Source organism: Tenrec ecaudatus, chromosome 4 (assembly GCF_050624435.1).
Source record: "Tenrec ecaudatus isolate mTenEca1 chromosome 4, mTenEca1.hap1, whole genome shotgun sequence".
In the NCBI taxonomy this organism is placed as follows: Eukaryota; Metazoa; Chordata; class Mammalia; order Afrosoricida; family Tenrecidae; genus Tenrec; species Tenrec ecaudatus.
Window position 1 is genome coordinate 93,158,328 of NC_134533.1, and position 25,998 is coordinate 93,184,325.

Below are 25,998 nucleotides of genomic sequence, written 5' to 3' on the forward strand. Positions count from 1 at the left end.
AAATAGAAAGCATAGGTTTGAATGAGGTGCATGGAAATAATGAAATAGATGTTAATGTTATTAAATTTAAGGTGCTTATAAAGCATCCAAGTGGAAATATTCATTAAGCAGCTGAAAACTCAGTTTTAACATTCCATGAATAAATGACAGCCAAGTGATTGATAAATATATAAAACTGAAGCACATAGTTCAGGAAGAATGGTTAGGCAAGAAGAAATTTGAGAGTTAGTAATGGAACTACATCCGTATGCAAAGAAACTGGAGATAGTGGAGCTGGGACAGAAGCGAGGCTTAGGAGGGAGTTTTTATTAAGATTCAAGAAGAGTATTTCAGAACAGGTACTTAACAGTACCTAATACTACAAGTACTACAAGGTCGCTATAAGTCACAGTCCACTTGATGGCAGGTCAATCAAGGAGAATGAGAAAAATCTATTTATTAGTAAAAACAGGTTAAATCCCTTGCTAAGTTACCAAGGTCTGTGATGTTTTAGAAACACTAATCTACGAATGAAAGAACTGAGGTAATGAGACAGACTACCTTAACGCTTTGCTCCTCTCCCTACAAACTTATCTACCACCACATCATCCTCCTGATCGGATGGTAAGACAACCCTCCTCAGGTTTAAGGCCAGTCGTTCTGTGCTCTTGATCCTGTCCCAGGCAGTCAATCTCCTTTGGGAAAGGTCTTTGCACATGTGTTTTTGTGTGTACAGGTGCGCATATGCATGGTCTTTTTTCCAATGCTGGAAATGTTACAATGTTGATCATTAGTAAAGTGTCTTCATGGTGAAAATGGCTAACCCATTGGACTGCTAATCAAAAGGGTGTGCATGGCATCTATCCAGTGGCACTGCAGAAGGACTCAGTGATCTACTACTGAAAAGCAACATTGTAAATCCCACTGAGCACAATTCTACTTTGACACACATGGGTCTCCATGAGTCAGAGTCAACTTAAAGGCAACTGGTTTATGTCAGAATCCTGAAGACCACTGATCCTGAATTCCACCCTCAACTACTGTGGCAAAATACTGAGACTGTTTTCTGGGTGTCAATAATGACCCTAGGAACAAATCCAAGGGCAGTGTTAACCAGGCTCTCCTCTTCCTTCACCGTACCTTATTTGATACCATTGTTACTGGCTCTCTTGGAATTTGTTTCATCCTAAGCTTCACTGTCATCAAAATGTATTGGCTTTCTCTACAGTCTTACTTCTCTAAGTCCTTTTCTTCCAGCTCTCCTCTAAATATAGATTCTCCTTAAAGCTCCGACCTTGGCTTTGTTCTCTGTTCTCCTTCCCTATGAAATATCACATATTCTTATGACTTCAGTCATAGTGGTTTTAAAAATACTTTGTCTACAAGAGAGCAAAATTTGTTTTTTGAGGAGGAAAAGACTAAAAATGTTACTCATTTATGCATAGATATACATGTAATACATAAACTAATATATGGGATTATAGTATTAAATATGTATGGATAAAGGAGACAATAAGAGAAAATGTCTTAAAAAGCTCCTTTCAAATATATTAAAACCACTACATGGCTCAATTTTAAAAGGCCACATGACAGAGTGATAATTTTCTTTTCTTTTCTTTTTTAAGATTGAGAAACAATAGCCTAGATGCCTGGCACAAACAACAACAAAAAACACATAAAAATAACCAAAGACATTACCATTGAATCAATTCCAACTTATAGCCATCACAAAGCAACCAAAATCCAAAATAACCAAATCATTGCCACTGAATCTATTCCACTCAGAGCCACCCTACCGAGTCCATTCCAATTCATGGTTTGCAATGATAATGACACATAGTAAGGGCCAAAAAAGTCTGTTTATTTAATAAAGTAATACTGAGTGTTTATCTTTGCCAGTAACTTGTTGGCATATTTTTAAAGATTAAGTGAAGCAATATAAATCGATTTACACATTCTCTAAAACAAAAACATTGAAGCAATGTAAATTATCATTCTACCTTATAGAGGTACAGAAAAGTACTGCTATCAGAAAACTCTAGTTCATCTAAATGGGGTTAAATACAGAACTTCAGGATTAAAACAAATAAGATACTAACAAGGTGATCCTTAGGGAATCAAGGAACCAAATTATTCATAAACAGTACCTATCAGACAAAACTCAAGATAATTTAGTAAAGCAAATCAAACAAAAATAAATATCCATTTTGGGAACCATAATTTGACAAGGCTTTAATATCAAGACTATATTTTAAAACTCCAACGAAATAAAAGAATGTTTAAAAGACATGAATGCACATATCACCAAAAAAATGGTCAGCATATATGAAAAAGATTTTCGAAGCCATTAGTTACCTAGGGAGCTACAAATCAAAGCCACACTCATTCCCAATAGAAAGGCGGTAAAGGTGTTAGCAAGGGAGTGGGGCGCCCGCGTCGGCCACAATGGGAAGCAGTTCACCGACCCTCAAAAAGGCAATCAGTCAGAACGGACTCGATGGCAACCAGCGAGCACCACCCCACTTAGGTCTCAGTAACCCCAAAGAATGGAAACAAACAACTCGTAGACCAATGTCCACTGCCAGCACTATTCAGAATAGCCAAAAGGCGGAAATAACCCATATGTGCATCAACAGATAAACCAAATGTGATCTACACCAACCCGTTGATAGAGTGGATTCCAATTCAGAGCAAACTCATTACTTGGTCATAAGCAGCCATGAAACCCTAATACATGCTATGGCAAGAATGAATAAGAAAACATCACAAAAGGATATAATATGGTTCTACGTATATAAAGCACACAGGAAATATAGGAACCATAGCTTATTAGTGGTAACCAGAATTTAAAGTAGTTCCTGGGGGCGCAAGCAGCTTGAATGCTCAATTACTAGTTAAAAGGTTGGAGGATTGAACCCACCCAAAGCTGCCTCCTAAGTGATTCCTGGGAATCTGCTTCTAAAAGGTCACAGTTTTGAAAACTTGATGGAGCAGTTCTAATTCTGTAAACACAGGACTACTGTGATTGATTTATTCTTTTAACATTTTATTGGGACATAATCCTCATATCATATAATTCAATCATTAATCTATCAATAAAAGTTGTACAATCATTACCACAATCAATTTTAGAACATTGTCCTTTTCTTGTATTCCTTGTGACTATTTCCCCTTTTCCCCCAACCACCCCTGCCATACCAAAACAAACCACCAATCCGCTGATTGTCTCTATAGTCACTCGATTTCATATACTGGGAGTGCCACGATCTAGAACAGACTCCACAACAGCTAACAGCACAACACAGAGTTGGGAGGGTGGGGACTAGGAGAATCACTGCTGAAGGGACACTACATTTCTGTTACTGGTGGTGGGAGATTTGGAAAAGGACAGTAGTTGCACAAAGTGAACATATCAATGTCACTGGAATGTATACACAAAAACCGTACTGGCGTAAGTTTGACCCTTATATCTATTTACCACAATTTAGAAAAAAATTAATTAACCTACTGCAATTGCATATTTCCCCTCTTGTAACCAGTTCCAATTATTAATCCATTGTTGAACATATAAATTCTGTCTGCTTTTCATCTCAAATAAGGAGCCCTAGTGGCCCTGTCGGGTAAGCGGTGGGCTGCTAACCACAAGGCCAGCCATTCAAGCCCACCAGAGCACTTCCTGGGAGGAAGATGAGGCTATCTGTTCCCATTAGAGTCACAATGTTAGAAGCCCAAAGGGACAGTTGTTCCCTATCCCATAAGGTCGTGGTGAGTCAAAATTGACTTGAAGGCAGTGAGTTGAGTGGATCTGATCTCAAATGCTGTGCAGTATTTTATTTCATGCTGTTTATAGTTTTACAGTTTATGATTGCATGCAGCCATTCTAGAAAAAGTGCTTTCACAATATGAAGCAGGGGACACTCAGGCAACTGCCAACACTCAATAGTGCACGTGAATTTAAGCTAGAAGAGAATGAAAAATTAGGTCTCATAAATCACAGAAATTAATTTAACTTCTCCAAACCTCAATTTTATATTACAAAATGGGGATAAAAATACCTGATCTAATTTTATCACTGTGTAACTCATAAGGACCATGTGAAAAATTGCCATGTAACTACAAGATTTTTTTACATATAAAAGGGAAGAGGAGCAACATCCTTCAACTGCCAATGCATTGAAATGTGAAAAAGAAGTCTATGAAATTACTTAAATCTTAAATTTAACAGCAAAGGAAGAAACAGAAAGCATCTTCCCAGGAAGCCTTTCTAGATTAGCACTCCTCCTGAATGAATGCCCTCAGTGTAATTCACTGTCATTGAATGGATTCTGGCTCACAGCAACCGTATAGGACAGAGGACAACTGGCCCTTTGGGTTTCCAAGGCTGGAATTCTTTGCAGAAGGAGAGTTTCAGTTTTCTCCCACAAAACAGCCGACCCTCAGATTAGTCATCTGTAATCCACAGCTGCTTCTAACGTTTTCACACAAATTTGTTTTCTAGCTTGATAAGATATACAAATTCAGTAATACCAAATAATACTTACCAAAACAACCTCCCAAACAAAAGCCAAAATTTTCCCAGGTATAACACTTATAGCACTCAACTGTATTAAAAACAGTGACAATAAATTAATAGGCCAAATCTATTCATACTAATTTAAAAAGATAAGTGATTTATAGAAAAAATAAAGAACTTCAGAAAATCAAAACTTTCATTACAAAGAAAAGATTTGTGAATGATAATATACTTAAGAATATTTATGGGTTTGATAGGATATTTGCACATATATATTTATTTCTGCTACAAATCTACCCACAAGTATGGTAGAGCATCCAGGGCACAAAATTATAAAACTTATTACACATGATCAAACACCTATATGTATCTCATAATTGTACAGTGAGAAAACAAAGGAACATAGAAGATGCAAAGAAAACACAGAAAGAGAACATAGAGATAGGTAGAATGCTTGGTGCTACTATTCAACTGGTCAGTGGTAAAGTGTTCAACAAGTCGCATTGTGAAAATACAGCAGCATCTTCTTTAGACAGGAAATAATATGAAATCAAAGTTCTCCTTGTTCATTAAGAAACCTATTAATAAAATTAAAATGAAGCAAAGTACTTGGTTCTAAGAGTGATTTTCACTAAAGGTCTGTAAGTAAAATGGCTTCATTAACACTAAGTGAATATATAAACTTTTGAACTTAAAAAAATAAAGTTACTGTGAATTACTTCGAAAAATTCCATCTCACCTTTCTCTCTCTCTCTCTCTCACATACACACACTGTATAATTTTCTGATATTTCAAGCAAAAGAGTCCAAAACTTCAACCATAAGCTATTTCTACTACTTTTAGCAAAGCATCTACTCTCTCAGGCCTACTGGTTTGCTGGACTACTGAGATAGCTAGATGATCCCTGGAATTATCATTACTATCCGTCATACATATGGAGTATTTTGCAACAAAATTGAAATTCCTGTAACTCATGATTATGTCAAAATCCACTAAAAAATCTTACAAAAGTTTCTTTAAATCTTTCTAAACGACAGAGATGTGGCCAAACACGTAGCAGCATTATAACTCAAGGAAACGAAGAAACCTGGAACAAGACATGTGTAGGCTAGCAGACAAAGGCCCCCAGAGGACTTGGCTGAGTTTGCCTTTCTCTCATTTCCAGTCATTACAATAAGATCTAAACCACTTGCCTTCATTAAACTGCATCACTCCTACAGCCAATTCCATTTGTCTTCAGTAGTCCATGGAAAAGGTCCTTTTTGAAACACTTTCCTGTAAGTGCAATGTCCCGAGCACGCACAGAGCATGTTTGCCCTAACACAGCTAAGAATGTGTTCTATAGTCTGATTGTGAACAAGCTTCTCCAGGAATGCAAATTTTGCTCTCAGTGCTAACACAATGGGCTAGTGTCATAAGCACTGTTCATGTGCTATTAGTCATCCTGTTGCAAAATTTTACTTAAAAAGAAAATAATAATACAAGGCCTGCAGTGTGTATAAAGCATTTGAGACATAAAAGGACTTGTTGTCAGAATATGTGCAGGATTCTTAAAGTAGAAAAACAATCTCAAAAAGCAAGAGAATTTATAGCTTGCAATTATTTTCTTTAATGTTATGTCAGAGCTACTTTTTTTTAAAATCATTTTTGGGGGGCTCGTACAATTCTTATCACAATCCATACACACATCCGTTGTGTCGAGCACATTTGTACATTTGTTGCCATCATCATTCTCAAAACATTTGCTTTCTGCTTGAGCCCTTAATATTAGCTCATTTCCCCCTCCCTCCTCATGCCCCCTCCCTCATGAACCCTTGATAATTTATAAATTATTATTTTGTCATATCTTACACTGTCTGGCATCACCCTTCACCCACATTTCTGTGGTCCACCCCCCAGGGAGGTTATATGTAGATCCTTGTAATCGGTTCCCCCTTTCTATCCCACCTTCCCTCCACCCTCTAGGTATTGCCACTCTCACCACTGGTCCTGAAGGGATCATCTGTTCTGGAGTCCCTGTGTTTCCAGTTCCCATCTGTACCAGTGTACATCCACTGGTCTAGCCAGATTTGAAAGGTAGAATTGGAATCATGAAAGTGGGGGAGGTAGCATTTAAGAACTAGAGAAAAGTTGTTTGTTTCATCATTGCTACCCTGCACTTTGACTGGCTCATCTCCTCCCTGCGACCCTTCAGTAAGGGGGTGTCCAGTTGCCTACAGATGGACTTTGAGTCTCCACTCTGCACTCACCCTGATTTACAGTAATATGATTTTTTTGTTGTTCTGATGATACCTGATCCCTTCGACACCTCGTGATCACACGACTGGTGTGCTTCTTCCATGTGGGCTTTGTCGCTCTGAGCTAGATGGCCATTTACTTATCTTCAAGCTTTTAAGACCCCAGAAGCTATATCTTTTGATAGCAGGGCACAATCAGCTTTCTTCACTACATTTGCTTATGCACAAATTTGTCTTCAGTGATCATATCGGGAAGGTGTGCATCATGGAATGCCAATTTAATAGAACAAAGTGTTCTTGGATTGAGTAAATACGTGAGTGGAGGTCCAGTGACTAATTGCTGCCTTAATACTAAACCTATAAATATATGCACATAGATCTATTTCCCCACCATCCTATGTAAATGTATTTACATACGTACATGCCTGTATGTAGACCTCTATAAATACCCTTTGTCTCCTAGTTCTTTCCTCTATTTCCTTTTACATTCCTCTTGTCGCACTATCATGTTCAGCCTTCATTTGGGTTTCAGTAATTTCTCTAGGTTACATTGCCAGGAGAAGGTTACATTGTAAGGAGGTGGTGTTGACCAACCCAGGGGCAAGGGAGCAACAAGTGATCTAAAATTAGTGGCAAGGAGGGTGTGACAGGACTGGTCAGAGCTACTTTTTAAGTTAAAAAAATCTATAGGATAAAATTTATGGTATAAATGTTCCAATCATGTTCACATCTGATTGACCGAGATGAGATTCCACTTTTTATTCTTCAGGGAAACAAAGGGGAGTTGAGCTCTTATGTAACAGTCTTCAACCTGGCACAAGTTGGCACTTGTTTGAGAAATCAGAAGATTCTAGGTACACATAACCTAAATTGAGCTTAGTTACTCTAACTGTACTTCCAAGTCTATCAGCAATATTTCCTGAGCTAAAAACCAATGCCTATTATTTGATACTGTAGCAAGTCCAAAAAGTCAGCTCAGATAAAGAAATATGTATTATTTTCTTTCTTTAAAGGTATGTTTCTTTCTTTAAAGATCTTACTGGGAAAATATAAATACATAACTCATGGTAAAAAACAAAAGCACTCTAGGCAAAATGTGTATGCCCAAGCGATGGGTGGAGGACTGCAGTGTAGGAGCGAATGCCAGCCCCAACCCCAATATTCTCAGCAACCCCTCAGAGGAGCTTCTTAAAAACCTTTCAGATATCGGATTCAAAGCAGAGTACCAAGCCACTTCAGTCATGGTTGACAAAGCAAAGCTAGCACAGACGTCAATGGGTAAGATCTGAGGGATCCTGAACACTAACTGGAATGGATAGGTATAACAAGGAAGACTGCGACAAACCCTGTGAATCTTTCCAGAAATTAGTTTACTGCCAAGACGGTGGAGAGCAACACACATTCAAAATGGCACCATCAGCCTTTATCTGTGAGCAGAGCACTGTTGTTTCTGATGTAGTTGTTCAAGGGACTTGGTTGCTATGCAACACATACTGCCCTTGTTTCCTAAAATGGAAATAAAAGTTTTTAGCAGGGCTTTGTCCTGAAATTATTCTGGTTCTGGCTCACCCATATTTTAAACATGTGGGTACACCCATTCCAGTGTTGCTTCGGGAGCCATGATTGAACCAGATAAACCAATTAGAAAGCCTTATATAAACTCAGATGATGGCTAGATGACATTAAATTTACATGGATTCTTAACAGAAAACATTATATATCAGTTTAACTGAAAGACGTAAACTGAAAATCAGCCATATTAGTACAGCTTAGAACATAATATTCAGAAAACATATTTCCTTTTAGAAAGAAACACTTCCATCCCAAATTGAAGTTATCAATGAAGAACACTTATAGAAGGAAGCTGATCTGTTTAATAAATGTTTGCTGAAACATTAACCAGGACTAGAACAATGGAATTTGAAAAAAATCCATGGAACTTAAAAAAAAAACAGTTAAAAATAAAATTAATCCCCTCAAATAGAAAACACATATAAACAACCTCTCAGGCATTTTCTTACCCCTTTGGGCAAATCTGAATTCATTATTAAAATTACATACCAATTTTTTAGGTCATCTAGATAGATTTTTGGGTTTTTTTTTACTAAGCTGATAGTAAAATCAATTATTACTATTAATCTTTCAGTACTCTTTCAGTATAATGAGATAAACATTACGCATTTCAAAGTCATATAAGTGAAGTTCACCAAGGTTTTTTGGTTCCTTTTTTTTTTTTCAGGAACTGTGTTAAAACACTCACTACCAAAAGAAGATATTTTACAATTCTCTCTCTGACCTAGAAATATTAAAGCAAAAATCTAAGGCATTGGTTTCATTCAGTGACTTGTACTTACCAAGGGCTTCCCTGCATAACTGTGACTACTGTTCCATTCAGATTTTAAAATATTTAATATTTGACCATTTAATAGATTAATTTGGTTGATAGAAATCATAAACTACCAAAAGAGACTGTTTTGTGGTTGTTGGCTTGCTTTTATCACTTTTCTACGTCTCTATTTACATAACACTGAAGAAAACACGATTGTTTTGGGGTTTCATAAGCCATACTTGCATTAGCATATCTCTTCACAAAGGTCAAAGTGCATTATCATACACATATATCTTCCATACATATTGCCAATTCTAGGGAGAGATCCTGGTATTGAATTCTGATTCCCTCTCCTTCCAGATGTATGATCTTAAGAAAAGTAATTAACTTCTACATAACTTGGGTTCCTTATCAATAAAGTAAGAATAATTCTTATACCATGCAGGATTGTGGTGATTAAAAGGATTATTACATGCAAAACACTTAAAACTGTATTCTGTAAAAGACATTGCCATCAAATCAATTCCAACTCATAGTGACCCTTTTAGAACAGGGTAGCTCCCCTGGAGCAGCTGGTGGTTTTGAACTGCTGACCCTCTAGTTAGTAGCCCAACTCATAACAACTAAGGCTTTTCCTACAGCCCTCCACAGGGCTTTACCCTATATAAAAACCACAGAAGTACCAGTCATTGCTATGCCTTCATGACTGGCACAATCACCGTCAGTTTCCATAATGGTCGAGCAGCAGCAGTATCGTGTTACCCTCTCCCAGATGAAGGAAGCAAGGTTCAGAGCTATCAAGTGCCTTATCCAGAGAACAGAATCAGATCGACACAATCCAGGACTAAGAATAAGCCAAGGCTCTTCACTACTTTGGACTGTATCATATCACACAACAGATTTTTAAATTTCATATAGTTCAATGTGTTTCTAAATCTTGATCACTACTGTGTGAAACATTTTAACATGAAAATAACTTCAGATAGTACATACTGGTAGCCAGGCCGAGAATAAATCCTTTATCCAAGTTGTTAAAAGTAGCAGGAGCTCAGATTCCTAAAGATCAGTACGCACTGAATAATTCAGAAGACTAGACAAGATGCTGGAGCCCAGGGGCAGGCGAAGCTTGAGCTGCTAACTAGCAGAGTGGCAGTCTGAACCATACAGAGGCCCCCTGGGGAACAGAGCTAGCACTTGCACCCTTCAAGAGGGCAGCCCCTGGACCTGATGCAGCAGTTACTGTTAGCTCCCGTTGCCTCGCTACAACGTGGCCTCTCACCAAAGCAGGAAAGAGCAACTTGTCCACACTTTTCAAATTTTTAGAATTTCTTTAAATAATAAATTGTAAATATAATCCCTAAGACTTTATCACTTCTGTGTTATAGTTTATGTTGTGCAATAGAAACAGTAGGATATTTAGAGCTAAAGTTCAAGTTCTGGTTCCATATCTTCACTAAGCAAACATGTCACCTGCAGGGTTACTCATCTATCACATGAGGACCTACCGTACTTATCTCACAAAGTGGTTCTGAAGAATAACTGAGATGGTAATGTGAAATGGCTTCATACTCATAACAATTGCATAAAATTTGTTAACATTACCAGTAGCTACACTGATTGTATTAAGGTATTTATCAAATGTTCATTCATAGTAAACGCAGAGCTGCTAACCAAAAGATCGGCAGTTCAAACCCACCAGCCACTTTGAGGGAGAGAGATAAGACTATCTACTTCTATGAAGATGTACAAACTTGGGAAACAATTCTACTCTGTCCTATAGAATTACTTTGAATTTCAATCTATTCAAGGGCAGCGTGTTTACGCTTTCAATTACCATTTTCTTCTACAGAAATACAGAAAAACCGTGAACAGTTTTTGAAATTATGTAAGGTGACAGTGTAGACAAGCACAGAGAAAACTTTCGATAATCTGAACAGTATCAACTTAAGAGCAGTAGTTTGGATGTGGATACAGGATCTAAGGGGCCCTAGTGGCACAGTGGTTAAAGAGCACATCTCTAAACTGAAAGGTTGGAGAGTCAAATCCACCAACCGCGCTATAGGAAAAAACATGTAACAGGCTTTTTCTGTACAGATTTGCAGCCTTGGAAACCTTATAATTCACTGCCCGCAAGTCAAATTCTAACTCAGTAACTGTAGGATTGAGTAGCACTGCCTTTAAGTTTCTGAAACAGTACATTTTAAAAATTATTCATGTTATTGAGGGGGGGGGGGCTCTTACAAATCTTTTAACAATCCATCCAATGCATATGTTGCCATTACATTTCCGAAACAAATTTCTTTCCATTTTACACCCATAAGACAGTATGAAACAGTAACTCTTTAAGAGCGCAGACAGCTTCAACTTTTTCCTCAGTTTGATAAATCTAAACTGCTGACCTGTAGTTCCCAGCCTAACACCTAACCCACTACAATACCAGGGCTCCTGTGGAAATCCTGTAGGGTAATTCTAGTCTGTCTATAGCAGTGGTTCTTACCCTTCCTCATGCCATGACCCTTTAATATAGTTCCTCATGTTAGGGTGACTCCCAACCATACAATTATTTCATTGCTACTTCATAGCTGTAATTTTGCTACTGTTATGATCATGTAAATATCTGATGTGCAGGATGTATTTTCAGTGTTACAAATTGAATATAACTAAACATAATTAAAGCATAGTGATTAATCACAAAACAGTATGTAATTATATATTGTGAAGTATTTATGTGTCTTTGGATGGGCTTAGGCGACCCCTGTGAAAGAGTCGTTCGACCCCCAAAAGGGTCTTTAGGCTTCCTAGGAATTAAAATTGATGACAGTATTGGGTGAGTGGGTACTTATTCTAGGATCATTCACTTAAAGAAGTTCAATAAAATCTGAGCTCAAGAAATAAGAGATAAAAACAAATGACAATCACAAGCATTTTTCTTTCTGATTTTAAATTAAATAGTAAATGTCAATTAAATCACCAGGAAATTCAGTACACAAATCACCAAAGCAATAGCAGAACTTTATATTTGATTAAATTTTACTGTTTCAACGCATTTCACAAATATTTTAAAATATGCTAAATGTCATTTTGTTCACAAATATATTTAAATATTCAAAAGTCTTCCACATTCAGGGACATGCCTTATCATTAATTAGTATTCCAAAATTTTTTTAAAAGAAAGATTGACCGCTAACTTCCTTTTCAGAGCTGAATCTAGAAGTACAAGAAGAAAATATTTCATTTATTTTGTATAAATAGGCTATTTTAAAGATGTCAATTTAAAAATTTTTTCATAATTAAGATATGTCCCAAATTAATCCACAAAATTAGACAATGGCATCCTAAAACTAAACTTAGTGATCTGAGAACTGCAAAATATTCTAATAGAATAACTACAATTAGCAATGTACGGTTACAGTTGTACAACCAACTTAACTAGCAATACAACATCCAAAGCACAATATGAAATATATACAAAATTTATGAAAATTAACATTTACAGTTAAAAAATACACATTTGAGAATTACCTCAGATATTTATACTAGAGTATAAATATAAACTACCAGAATACAGTATTATAAATGTAAGAAAACTTTATTTAAGCTCTCTGGCTTATTGTAGAAAACATGAGATTCCATCCAAAGCCAATAAAAACTACCATATATACTTGAGTATAAGCCAACCCAAATATCAGCCCAGGGACCTAATTTTAACCACAAAAACTGCATCAAAAATGTGCTGGAAAACTCAGCTTCTACACGAGTATATACAGGACTCCTAAGAAGGGACTTTGAGAAACCCCAAGAAGAACCAAAGTTCCAACCGTAAGTTATTCCTGTTGTTGCAATCCGCACTGGTCTATCATCTAATGAACTCATCCCTAGTGGATGGAACTGCTTCTCTTCAGTGAGGCATGTGAGGTTGGCTAGTATTGATGCGTTCTTGAGCCTTGTACAGCCCACAAACAGGAGCCTGGGTGGCATAGTAGTCATACATTGAGCTGCAGACTACAAGGTCAGCAGTTCTAACCCACCAGCCTCCCCAAGAGAACAAATTGGCTCTCTACTTCTGTAAAGATTTACATTTTCAGAAGCCCACAAGGGTAGTTCTACTATATCCTATGGTGTCCCCATGAGTTAGAAATGACTTGATGGCAGTTGAGTTTTGTGAGTTTGAGGTATGAAACCCACACAGGAGAAAAATGAGGCTTTCTACTGCCTTTAGAGTTAGTCTGAGAAAGCTAACAGCAGTTGTTCTATCCCATCCTACAGGGCTGCTATGAGTGAGTAGCAATTTGATGGCCCTTTAGGAACCCCACTGGTGCTCTGGGCTGTGGGTGGACTACCAACATCACAAATGACAAGCTTGATGATTTTAAAATCAATCAGTCACATAATAAAGATGAAGAAATACTACATGTTTTTCATGCATACTATTCGTATGGTTTCTTTCAGGATCACCATTCTTATGTGTGGTGTGAGGGTGCGTCTATGTGTGTAGTGTGTGGTTCTGTAGACATGAATTACAGTGAAGCTGTTTGTCCTAACAACCACCGCAACCATAACTTAGAACAGCATAGAACCAGGGGTTGGGAGTGCAGTTCTGGCCCTGCACAGTGCTATGATCCAGAGGATACCAAAACAATTTGTGTTATCATTTATTGTTCCTTTGGGTCAATTATTGAACTTCTCTAGGTCTACTGCCTCATCTGCAAATTTACAGAGCTGAACTGAAATCTAAAAAGCCTCTGGATCTATGACTCAAATTTTAAGTGCAGATCAAGCCCGCACCCAGTGATTCAGGATATCTGAGCTAGGGCCTGGGAAGCTAAATTTTCACCAAGCACCACAGGTGACTGAAGTACAACTCTTCTCAATAACCTGTGAAAAACACTAAGTGGATGTCTAATGCCCTCCTACAGTAAAAAATATATATATACTGGGCCTCGGGACCAAGACCTTAGAAATTTGGAACACAGGATAGTGTGCAGGGCATAGTAGATGCTAAATAAGGATTTATAGATGGGAGGAAGTAGGGAGAAAGAAGAAGGAAGTAGACTGGGAAGGCACGAGGGAAAGAGTCTAACTAACTGGTTACACTTTTTACTAAACAACATACAAAATGGGAGTAAAATTAAAGCTGGGTCAAATACATAATGTACATAAACTGCTGGAAAAAGAAGACCCCAGTCTCTGCACACATACATATTTAAAAATAACATAAGCACTTCTCACTTTCTTCCCAAGCCGAGCTGTACAATCACTCAGGGGGAAACGGGGAAAAAAAAGGGACAGGGGAGCCAAAATAAGTCTAATGGAAAATTACAGATGAATAAAAGCTTAGTGACTTTTCCCAGGTAAAAGTGAACAAATGATTTGGGATAATATATAAATCCCAGAAATACTGCTGGCAATAAATTTTTATCTATTTTTAATTTTTTCCCCATTCACTTACATTATAATTTTTGAGATGTTTTATCTTCAGTTCTGATGATCTTCAAATGTCAATGGCTCTTAACACATTAACTGTAAACAAACACAAAGGAACTTAGGGGAATTCAGATATTTAAGGAATTCTGTAATAAATTATTCTCAAGTATTCTTTAAAGCCTGCGGAGGGGGATTGGCATCTACTTCATGTTTTTATATTTACTTGCTTCAAAAATGGCCTGTTCATCAAAATGTAAAACTATACTTTTGACTGAGTGCCCTCCTAATCATCAAAGAAAAAAAAAATCTCACCTTCTATTAGAATAAAACATTCAGTGCAAACAAAAACTATCTCCAAATATGGGCTTGCTCAACTCACTAAGGTATTGTGTATTTTCCTGTTCAATCGGGCAGCTCGTCAAGGGAGCTCATGCCTTTGTTACTGCTGCCCTATCCACCTATCAACCCTCTTAACGGACCAGACTCAGCCTGACCGTGAAGTGCCAGTTCTTCTAGCATGATCGAGTTTTACAACACATTGGCATAGTGTCTTGGTCAGACAGATGAGCTTAAACAGAAAATGGCTTTCTCTAATCTTCCACTTCCTCATCTAAAACAGAAGCAATAATACTGTCTGTATGGTTGCTAGCAAGGAGTGGAAGAGAAATACATATTAGGGATTAAACACCATGCCGAGCCAGAATATAATGAGCAGTTAATAAATACTAAGTGGTATTATGTACATTATGATTATTAATGCCATTATTTCTTTATTCTATCACTTATAAAGCAAAGCTCCAATACAGGTCCATCATACAAGTGGACTTCAGTAAGTTCATGAAAAATTTCCATGATCTTTTTATTCCATTCTTCCTAGAACTTTTTGAAGTACCCCTGTAGTGCTAATAATAACCTTTAAATGATATTAATTTTAAGTTTTTCCATTTTTAAGTACTGTCTTTGGTTATAAAGGAAGAATATGTCTAAAATCAGTAACCAAGGATATCTCTACACAATGTTTTATTTTTTATTTTTACGCTTTTCTGGGCACCTTGGTTCAACTCAAGAAAATTAATGCCTATATATTACTATGCCTTCACTAGCCAAAGTCATTACTTACTTTGCTTGTGCACAACCTCCAACAAAAGTCTGCTTAAACAACTACTCACTCACTGCCATCCTCAAGGCAATCTTGTTGCCAGAGGGAATTAATATACTTGTAACTCATGCTAAACCTTATGAAACAATGGATAAAAGCTGCAGCAATGCAGAAGAGGCCACTCTTTACTCACTCCCATATGACTCAACTATGTATGTTTGAAATTATTGGGTTAGAATATTACTATCTAACTTAAATGCTAAATGACACAAGAATGCATAAGACTCTGCTTTCTCGGAATTTTCAGTGACAATTTTAGATCAAAGCTATACAAAATATTGACAAAAGCATTCATTTAAAAAAAGCATTCATACACCAGCCTGGTCTAAAATGTCCACCTTTGTATCTCTTACGGAGGTCGTACCCTTAGAACTGAAAGGAAAAAAATATCTAAGAAAACCTGACACAATATTGTGGGGGAAAGAGACTATATGGATACCTGGCTTAGAAATAACAGTCCATTACAGTGAAGAGGAATATGCCAAGTAAGCCTCATCCTCTCACTACTACACTACCATGTAAATGCCTTGAGTACTTTCAAAACATAAGATATGAAATTGGTTTCCATTTGTCCTCTACTTAATGATATAGTATTGTAAAATGGTACTTTCATTTTATGGTCCCAAAGTAGGTTTGTTATGAGTCAGAATGGACTTGATCACCGTTGCCCTGTTTTGGTTTGTTTGGTTAAACGAGTGCCCAAAAAAGAGTGGGGGAGAGAAAGGTTAAAAAGAACTCAGAAGTTAAAGTATGACAGATTATTCCTCTTGAATGGAATTGCTCACAGGGTAAATCTTTACTGAAGCAGACCCGATATAACTGCCCTTGTGAGTTTCTCTAACTCCTCATGGGAGTAGAAACCCCTCCCCTTTCTCCTTATCATATACTAGGAGGGTCTTCAAAAACTTTGTGGGAAAATTCTATTATCTTTTCACTCCATTTTTTCATGAACTTTTATAAGTTCCCTTTGCTTTTTAAATTTCATTTAATTTGCAAAACATACGAATGCCTCTGACTTCAGTGAAGTTACAGATTTTAAATGGAAAATGACCGGTTTGTTGGTTTGTTTTTTTTTCTTTTAAATAATCTATTAGTAACGCAGAGGAGTAGCTGATGAAATAGCAGCAGGCTTCAACGTCCATTCTCCTTATTCCTTTATGACCAAATAACCAGCTGCGATTGAGTTGCTTCCCACTCCCGATGGAGCCCAACCATGGATGCAGAGGCTGCCTCATTTTTCTTCATCACACCGTTGGCTGGACCACCAACCTGACTTTCTTCTGTATTAAGGCTAAAAACCTAGTCTTCCTTCTTGCTAGGTACAGCCATGGGACCACAGTCTGGTCAACTAGATGTAAGATACAAAATAGTAATATGACTCCGGTTGTAAAAATTTCAATTAATTAACTAGATATACATAGATATTTATATATATAATATAAAACATAGGTTCACAAATATTCACGGCCTACTGCCTCCTTTTCCGAAAGAAAATTACTCAGTGCCCCCCTGGCAATTAAAGACTTTTAAGCTATCCTCCATAATCCACAACAATAATGTGTAGGTACCTACTTTTGCAGCCCCTCCTCTTCCATCGGTCCAGTGACCCTCAGGGGGCAGTCTCTCCTACTTCAAGAAAGAGTGGTTTAAAGAGGGGGGCGCCCTTCTTCTCTTCTTCCTTCCATTTACTGGAATCAAGATGCACAAAGACTCAAGGCTCAACAACCATTATGGCTCACGAGGTAACCTTGGGAATGGGAGGTAGTAATAAGAAAAACTGTTTCACTGACACTTCATGTCCACCATACGTGGGGGTGGGGGAATAAAATTTTCTCGTTTTAAATTTATGCTGGTTTGAATTTTGTTATACTATGCTAACCCTACATCCTAACTTGAAAAAACTCAAGGAAAAGTTTTCCAAATATCAGGATTTGCACGTTCTTAAATAAATTCATTAAAATATATTAAAGTTAGTTTTTATTTTATTGAAATTAGTACCTGCCTTATTTCCTAAGACTAAAAAGCATTTAAAGAATCCAAGAATCAATCACATCAAATATTTGCAAAAGAATCTCTGAAAAAAAATTTACTAGGAATTACTGTCATGGTTTCTATATACTTGGCCAGAGGAAGAACTAGGAAGTACCTATTAATAACCTTTGTCAATTTCTCTCTGTCACACACAGACACACACACACACACACACACACACACACACACACACAGCCCTACCTGCCCCCAATAGAACTAAAATCAATCCTTATTCTGGCCTCTCTAACTTTTTAATCTTCTTCATCAGTTTGGCTAAATCTTGCAGGAAGCACAAACATTACAAGTGCTTTATATATCCAAAACCAATTTCCTTAAAAAAAGGAAAAATATTCCACACTAAAATTTGGAGGATTTCCACTGGTCAAATCCTGTGTCACATGTAGCCTTTGCCCCTGATAATTTCAAATACAATAGGAGTAATCTGGCAGTTTTCCAAAATAAACTTACTGCTTTCTGAACATCTGCATCCAGTTTATTTCCTTCCCTTGGGCACAATCCCTGCGTTACTAACTCAGGTGACAACCCCCTGGATTTAAATTTTTTTTCTATACTTTATTTTTCTAAATGTAAATTGCCATTCATGTATCTCCTCAAGCTTCCATTTTTAAGAATATACTCAAAAAAATTTTTAACGTATTCTTTATCAGCGTAACTTAAGTTTAGATTAAAAAAAAAAAAGGTCTCAAGAAGTTTCCTAAACATCAGATAAAGTAAATCCATAGGAAATAACATTTATCTTCCACTACTTTGGTCAATATTTTTTCAAAAACATTACCAAGCAATAGGCTGATTACAGCTCTAGCATACTCACTTATTGCCATAATTTATTCCATTGCAGCTAAATTTGATATAGTGATAAGCCCTCAACTACAGACCTCAAACTGCAGCAGGCATCAAGGTCCCCTGCAAGGCTTCTGAAAATACATACACACTGTTGGGACACCCTCTAAAAATATTTTAATCAGATGTAAAGCGGGACTCAAGAACTCATTTTTAAATATTTCTAAGGAATCCTGATGCTTCTACTTTGATAATCACACATTAAAAAGCACTGATCTAGACAATTATAAGACAAGTCATAAAACCGTTAGGAGAAATGCAAAAATGAGTAGTGTCCAATCTTAGTTTCTGTACTAACTTGAATGCCTTTTACTAATAACCTCTTCATGTATTCTTTCTGAAAAACGTCAATAATAATTATGGTTTAGTTCACAATAATAACCACTCTTGTCTAACAGAAGTTAAACCTTCGTTTTCAGGATCCTAGAATAACAAAACCAAGATAGTGAACCAAGATTAATATAAATATATGATAGAACGTTAATTATAAAGCCAACGTTGAAGGTTCTGCCTGTTAGCTTTATTTTTGTTCCAAAGCTATAGCTTCTACCAGGAATCCTGGCTAGCTGCCTCAAAAGACATGCCAAGAGTCACACACAGGATGGGTAAGAATATGTGATTGGACATAAATCCATCACCACTATCAGAAAAGCAGCCCCAAAGCAAACACCTTACCAACATACTATTCCACAACTGCCATAAGACTGAAATCAGACATAGTTTTAACTATCTTGAAAACGCTTTTACCTCTTCAACTACAAGAATCATCACAATTCATGGCAACAGAAATCCAGGAGTCATTCTTTTCAAACAATAATAATTTTAGGAAGCATGTGAGATTTAAAATTGCAATTAGTTGGGAACTACTTTACCTGAGAAGGTACATTACACAAAAGGGGATTGAAAAAACATCCACAGAAAAGTTCCATTATCTTTTAAATCCATTTTCCACCAACTCTTTGAACTTCCTTATATATAGCTTCATTTTAATTTTTTAATGTAAGTTAGATGTAATTATAAGATATTCATAATACTAATGAACTTGTGGCCTCAGCAAATACATGTTCCCCAGAATAATTATAACACAATGGCGTATGATGGAGAAAAAAACACATCAGATAGAATGACTGACTATACAGAGAAAGCAATCAAAAGTAGCAGCTGGAATAATAGGTAGTTAAGGAGGGGGCATTTTATGTGTCTTCAAGAAATATTGCTATAGGCAGAGAAGAGCTAGTAAGGCCAATAAAATCAGCACAGTGGATCAAGAAGCCTCATAGGAACTTGACGGCTGTCAGGCTAAAATGTTTCTAACCCTTTGCGAGGAAACACCCAATGAACTCAGGGGTGAACAGTCCGCCTTATTTTATTCCAATAGTCACGGAGCACCTATCAGGCACCAGTATTTTAGCATTTAATTGTGTACCATCAAAAAGTGATCAATGACACAGAAGACAAAGTGGGTGCATAAGCCAATGTGGTGAAGAGAGTGGATGGTGCCAGGTTATCAAAAGATATAGCGCCTGGGGTCTTAAAGGCTTGAAGTTCAACAAGCAGCATGTAGCTGGAAAGCAAATAGGCCCACATGGAAGAAGCACAGCAACCTGTGTGATCATGAGGTGTTGATGGGATCGGGTATCAAAAGATCCAAAACAACTATATTCCTGCGAACGAGGGGTTTGGAGTGGAGACCCAAAGCCCATCTGTAGACAACTGGATGTTTCCCCCACAGAAGAGATGATTCAACCAAGGTACCGTATAGCACCAAAAGAACACACATCATTCCTCTAGTTCCTGAATGCTTCTTTCCCCCACCCCTCACCCACCGACTACCACGACCCAGTTCTACCTTACAAATCTGCCTAGATGGGAAAACAGATTGGTACAAATAAGAGCTCTCGTCACATGGAATTCAGGACAGAGAAACTCCTCAGGAACAATAGTGGGAGTAGTGATATCCTGAGGGTAGGGGGATGGTCAGAATAGGGAAGGGGGAGAAAAGGGAAACCCATCACCAGGTTAGAGAAATAGTCCCACCCCTGAAGGAAGTAACAGAAATCTGGGTGAAGGGAGACAGTGGACAGTGTAAGGTTATGAAATAATAATAATATATAATTGATCAAGGATTCACAGAGATGGGAGGGTGGGGGAGAGAGGGGTAAAAAGAGGAGCTTATACCAAGAGCTCAAGTAAAAAATGTTTCGGATATGATGATGGCAACACACGTACAAATATACTCAATACAATTAAAGCATAGAATGTTGTAAGAGCCTCCAATAAAATGATTTTATAAAAATTCAATGAAACCTACTCAAGCAGTACATCTTACAGTAGTGTACAAACTTAACGATAAAAAACCAGACTAAAAAAGCAGAACAGTACCAACTTGGTTTCAAAAATCCGCTGCGTAACTTGCCATAGTATATTCAGTAGGCTCAGCTCTCGCCGACTGCAGTCATCACATACAGATTACAGTACTGTTTTATCTATACAAGTTGCATGGGAGAAATATGAGGCTGTCTCGTCCTGTCAAGATGCACTGCCTCAGAAACCCTAGGGAACAGTCCTACCTTGTCCTACAGGGTCACTTTGCTTCAGAATGTACTCAATGGCAGTTGCTTGGATGGTTATATATGTCACACATTAAGAACCAGAGCAAGACCACTAAGAACAAAATATGGACTACAACTAGATTCTCAGGGTGCTAAGGTGAATTTTTTCACAACTGTCTCATGGACACGTGTGAAGAATAGACAATGGCAGGGCATACAAGAACTGCTGAGTAGCTTGCTAGTAGGATAGTCGCAAGTCAGTTTTATCACAGAAAATGACTTTTTCTAAGAATATAAGATGAAATAACTATAGCTGACTAGGATATTATTGTGTGCATATCATAGACAAACGAAATTGTGATTTTTGTGACAAAAGGGCTATCATAGCCTAGACAGCAAAGCAATTAAGAGAAGCAATTCTGCAATGACCACACACGTACATATACCAGAATGCAACATATGCTCCGTGTGAACTACAAAGTACACAATACCCCCCTTTCATCCACTTCAATGGAGAGTGGCATTTTCAAAACTGTGACCTAACAAGATAGGTTAGCAGATTTATTTTTCAGATTCCTCTCCTTCTACTTCCCAGAAGAACTTAATACATCTCTTGATTACATTTCAATATGACACAAAAAATTGGGATGTGGAAAAAATATTGGGGCTGTGTTCATCTAACAATGGAAGCATTGCAGAACTCAGAGAGGATCCCCAGTGGGGCAATGGTTAAGCACTCGATGCTAACAGAAAGAGCCGCATGTCAGCTAGTCTCAAGCTTTCCAGCCTGGGAAATTGTAGGGGCAGAATGTACTCTGTCCTTGAGGGTAGCTAGGAGTTGGAATCGACTGGACAACAATGGACTTTTCAGGGATAAGATCACCAATTTCAGTTGCTAAGCTAAAGAAAAAGACAGTTATTCTACAACAAACAGAAAGTTTACATAATTTTCTTCACAATTTTCTTTAGAAGATAAACTCAGCAGAAATGTATGCCAATCTAATGCATAAAAGATACACTGTGACACTTTAACATTATTGACCATTAAGTTGCAAGAGATAAGAACATATATACACAAGGCATTTTCCTAATTAAACATCTATACCAAGACTGGAAGCGGAAAACTACATTTGGTGACAGCAGTTCTACAAAAGGCTGAGATACTCTGTATTTTGCTTTGTCATAGGTTAACAAAAGTAAAAATTTAACGGCAACCTAGGTAGACCTAGCTACTAAAGCCATGATCCTCTATTCTGTGATTTGTCACCTGTTATTTAGTGACAGCCCATATTAAGTTTTCTCAATGTCTGCACTGCAGTTATTTTGCACTGTTGACTACAGACGTGCCACAAACAGGTATGATAATTATTTCCAATATATGAAAAAACAGAGTGACTTCTATGCAGCAGATAGTCAGTAAATGTTATTTTCCTACCTTCTAGCAGAGAGAAAGGAAACCTGAATTCCCTCACGGAAATTAGGAAACCACATTTATATATTTTTGTCCAGAAAAGATCAGATTAACCTACTATAATCAAACTCCTTTCAAATTCATGTCAATAACTTAATTTGGGGTTTGGAAGTTAAAATACATATATGAGCTTATGAAAATTGCTGGTTTTCTCTTTTATTAGGAAATATATATATAAGTAGCAAAGCCAGTTAGGTACATTGGTCTGTAATTAAAAACATAACATTTATTGATGGTGATGTCAAAAAATGTAACAAAGGTTATTTGTAAGAATATCTTAGTAACTGATAGGGGAGTATTCATCTTAATAAATATCATTAACATAGTGATAGAATTTGGGGCTCAAAAAGGATCTGACAGATTTGTTTTTAGATAAACCCCATAGCAAATGAGGAAGAAATGTATTGACTAGAAAGATTACTTGATACATGTGAAATAGCTAGCTGACCCAGATTTTAAAGCCAGTTGTTATATTTATAACTTCGTATAAAGCGATTATTTTGCCGGGGGTTTTTTTTCTGAATGAATTTTACAAATGAGGAAGTAAATTCTTGACTCTCTAATTTTCACAGTAGTAAATCATTTTAATTTTAAAATTTCAAAATATTTATTTAAATAAATGTACAATAACATATTTAATGCAATACTAAATCTCGTTTCTTAGCTAATTCAATCTACTAATTCTACCATTGAGTCCCTATTTATGTACGGACTGTTGGCTAGGCATTGAGAATATGAGCAGGATGTGAACCTTGCCTTCAAGTAACTTACAGTCTAGTTGAAAGAATAATTAAACCACAATTACAGAGTGCTTGCTAAGGACGATGAAAAAAGGATGGGCAGGGTGCTCTAAGTGTATACAGAGACGAATCTAATTTAAAACCATACTACGGACTTCCCTAAGCAGGTATGAGACAGGGAAAAAAAGAGAAAGGAGGAGGAATAAAACAGGCAGTCTTGCTCATATTTAGCAAAGTCCAAAGTGAACTAAAGAGGAACTTCAAATCCTTCAGGGGCGATTGAAGGTGTGTGGTCTTTCACATCCCAGCTCCCTATTACCTGTCAATTAAACCCCTTTTTCACTGGAAAAGAACCTGGCTTCACTGTGGCTGTATTATCACAAACTATTTAATACACTTTTAAATCCCTCAATTTAGAACCAAAGAAAAGACTGAACCCAACCCTCGTCTAGCCTGTATTCACAAGTGCTCTGTGCAGTGCAGCATAAACTAAAGTCTCCGTCTTAATTCCTCGATAAAATGTTCATCTAGTACAAGAAAATCACAACCTGGAGAAGCGATAGCACAGTAAGGAAGGAAACCACCATTTGAGGATAAGGAGTAATTAGATACCTAATTCCGACTTGCAGAGGGCATATTTTATTTACGTATTTAATCCAATTTGGGGGAGAAAATCAGAGTGAAGGGGAAAGGGTCGGACAAGAACTCCCGAACGGAAGAAATCAGAAAGGATGACAGAGAAGGCGCTGGAATGGAGTTACAAGTGGTGAGATGCGGGGAAAGCAGGGCGGGAACGAGAAGAAACATGGGGGCAGGGCTGTCCCAAAAAGAGCGGCGAGGGAATGAGGGAAACCCGAGAGGAGTTAGGGCAGCGTCGACGAGGAAGAAACCTAGACGGGAGCCCGAAAGGCCGCGGGGCTGCTGAAGGAGGGGCGAGCTTTAACCTCGGGGATTCCAGAGAGGGGGGACGCGGTGGCTCCGCTCCCCGGCAGTCCCAGGGAAAGAATCCCGGAGCGGCGTCCGGGAGCGGCATCCGCGAGCCGGGCCGGCGCGTCTCCATCGCCCGCGGGCTCGGGGCGGGGCCGCGGCGCCCGTTACCTGGACAGGGAGTCGGCGCTGGGCGGGCGCGCCGCCGCCGGCGGGGCGCCCACGCTCTCGCAGCTGGAGCTCCTCTCCATGGCGCCGCGGCGTCGGCGGGCGGCCGGGGCTGGGGACGCGGGCGGGCGGGCGGCAGCAGCAGAGGGCGGTGGGCTCCGCGCGAGGGCCGCCGTCAGGCGAGCGCCGGCCCGGCAGGGAGACCGGAAGCGGCCATGTTCCCCCAAAGTGCACCGCGCCCGGGGGCTGCCGGGGAGCGGGCGGACCCGCGGCGCCCCTCCGACGCCGCCGGGACGCCGTGCGCGCCTGACGTCGGCCGGCGAGCGTGCCGGGAGAGCGCGGGGGGAATCCTGGCGGTAGGCGAGAGCGTCCCGGAGACTCCCCAGCAGGAATGTGGCCAAGGGCAAGAGCATTCAGTGGAACGGAGACGCGGGAAATCTGAGACAGAGCTGTGGATGAGGGGCCGCGGGGAGGCTGGCAAAGAGAAATGAAGAGGCCACCAGGATGACGGGGAGATGAGAGGCCCAAAGGGCCGTCAGATACCCACTGCCCTGGAGTGGATTCAGACTCCAGGAGAGCCTCGGGGAGAAAAGGGCAGAGCTGCCCCTGTGGGTTTCCAAGATGGTCTCTCTTTAGTCGGAAGTCTGTCTTTCTCCCATGGAGCGGCTGCTGGTTTGGGGTTTCGAACTGTCGGCCTTGGGATTCGCCGCCCAGCGCGTGACTGCTACACCACCGGGGCTTCTGTTCTTCGGATTGAACAGGGGTTGGAAATGACTGTGGGTTGATGATGGATTCTGTGAAGGCTACTTCAGAGAATTTCGGTTCTAATTCGGCCTCTGTTACGGACCGCATGACCCAGAGCGCTGAACCTCAGCTACCTTAGGAAGAGGAGCGAATGCCCTCCACGGGTGGATGGACACCGTGGCCGTCATCTAGGCTCACACTTATCAGCAGCTGTGAGGGTGGCACAGGACCGGGCAGTGTTTCTCCGGTTGTCCACACAGGAAGGGTGGCAGAGAATTAAGAAGTGGTTGGTAGGGGAAGGGTAATGGGGAAAGTAAGCCATGAGAAAACTCAGTGCTTATTTTTCCATTTCTAGTCCATGGCACCACCCTTCCCTCACCCCATCTCCGTGCATCGTTGGGAGGCAAACGTACAAGAGAAGCTCAAACTGTAAGCGCTACTGTGACCTGTATTGAACAGATCTGTGTGTTCTAATAGTGCTATAAAACACAAGCACTTTGCCATTAACCCATTGCCCATATAAAGTAACACAGAAAAGGAAGTGGGGAGGGGACTGATAAAAAAAAAATCAGAATCATGGATTCAGTGGTGTCGAATAAAAAGCAAAGTTCTAGACATCTTTCCCTGCCCTCTCAAGTTCCCAAGCAGAGCTGGAAGGGAGGGGTGGAAGGAGAGAACTGTGTGATAAGACAGCAGGAACTGGGTCGAAGGGAAATGCTTCTGCTGCTGATTTTATTTTACAAAGGGCACCGGAAGGCAGGAAAGGGACACCGTGAAGGAATTTTTCTGACACCGCCTGAATCCCAGTCAACTGCACAATTAGGCAGAGACTATTTCTGTTTAAAAAGAGAATGTATCTGCAA

General features: G+C 38.9%; 1 protein-coding gene across 2 annotated transcripts in view; it reads right to left on the reverse strand.

Annotated features, from left to right (window-relative positions):
* MTMR2 (myotubularin related protein 2) overlaps window positions 1–24,631 on the reverse strand; it is a 93,110-nt gene extending 68,479 nt beyond the window's left edge. Inside the window, exon 1 of one of the 2 annotated variants that reach the window (XM_075546482.1) lies at window positions 24,395–24,631. In XM_075546482.1, coding sequence (XP_075402597.1) covers window positions 24,395–24,474 — 80 coding nt within the window. In that variant the 5' untranslated portion in view covers window positions 24,475–24,631. Of the gene's footprint in view, window positions 1–14,507; window positions 14,566–24,394 lie in introns of those variants that run through there. The other variant, XM_075546483.1, reaches the window with a different exon arrangement.
* Window positions 24,632–25,998: the final 1,367 nt, after the last annotated feature.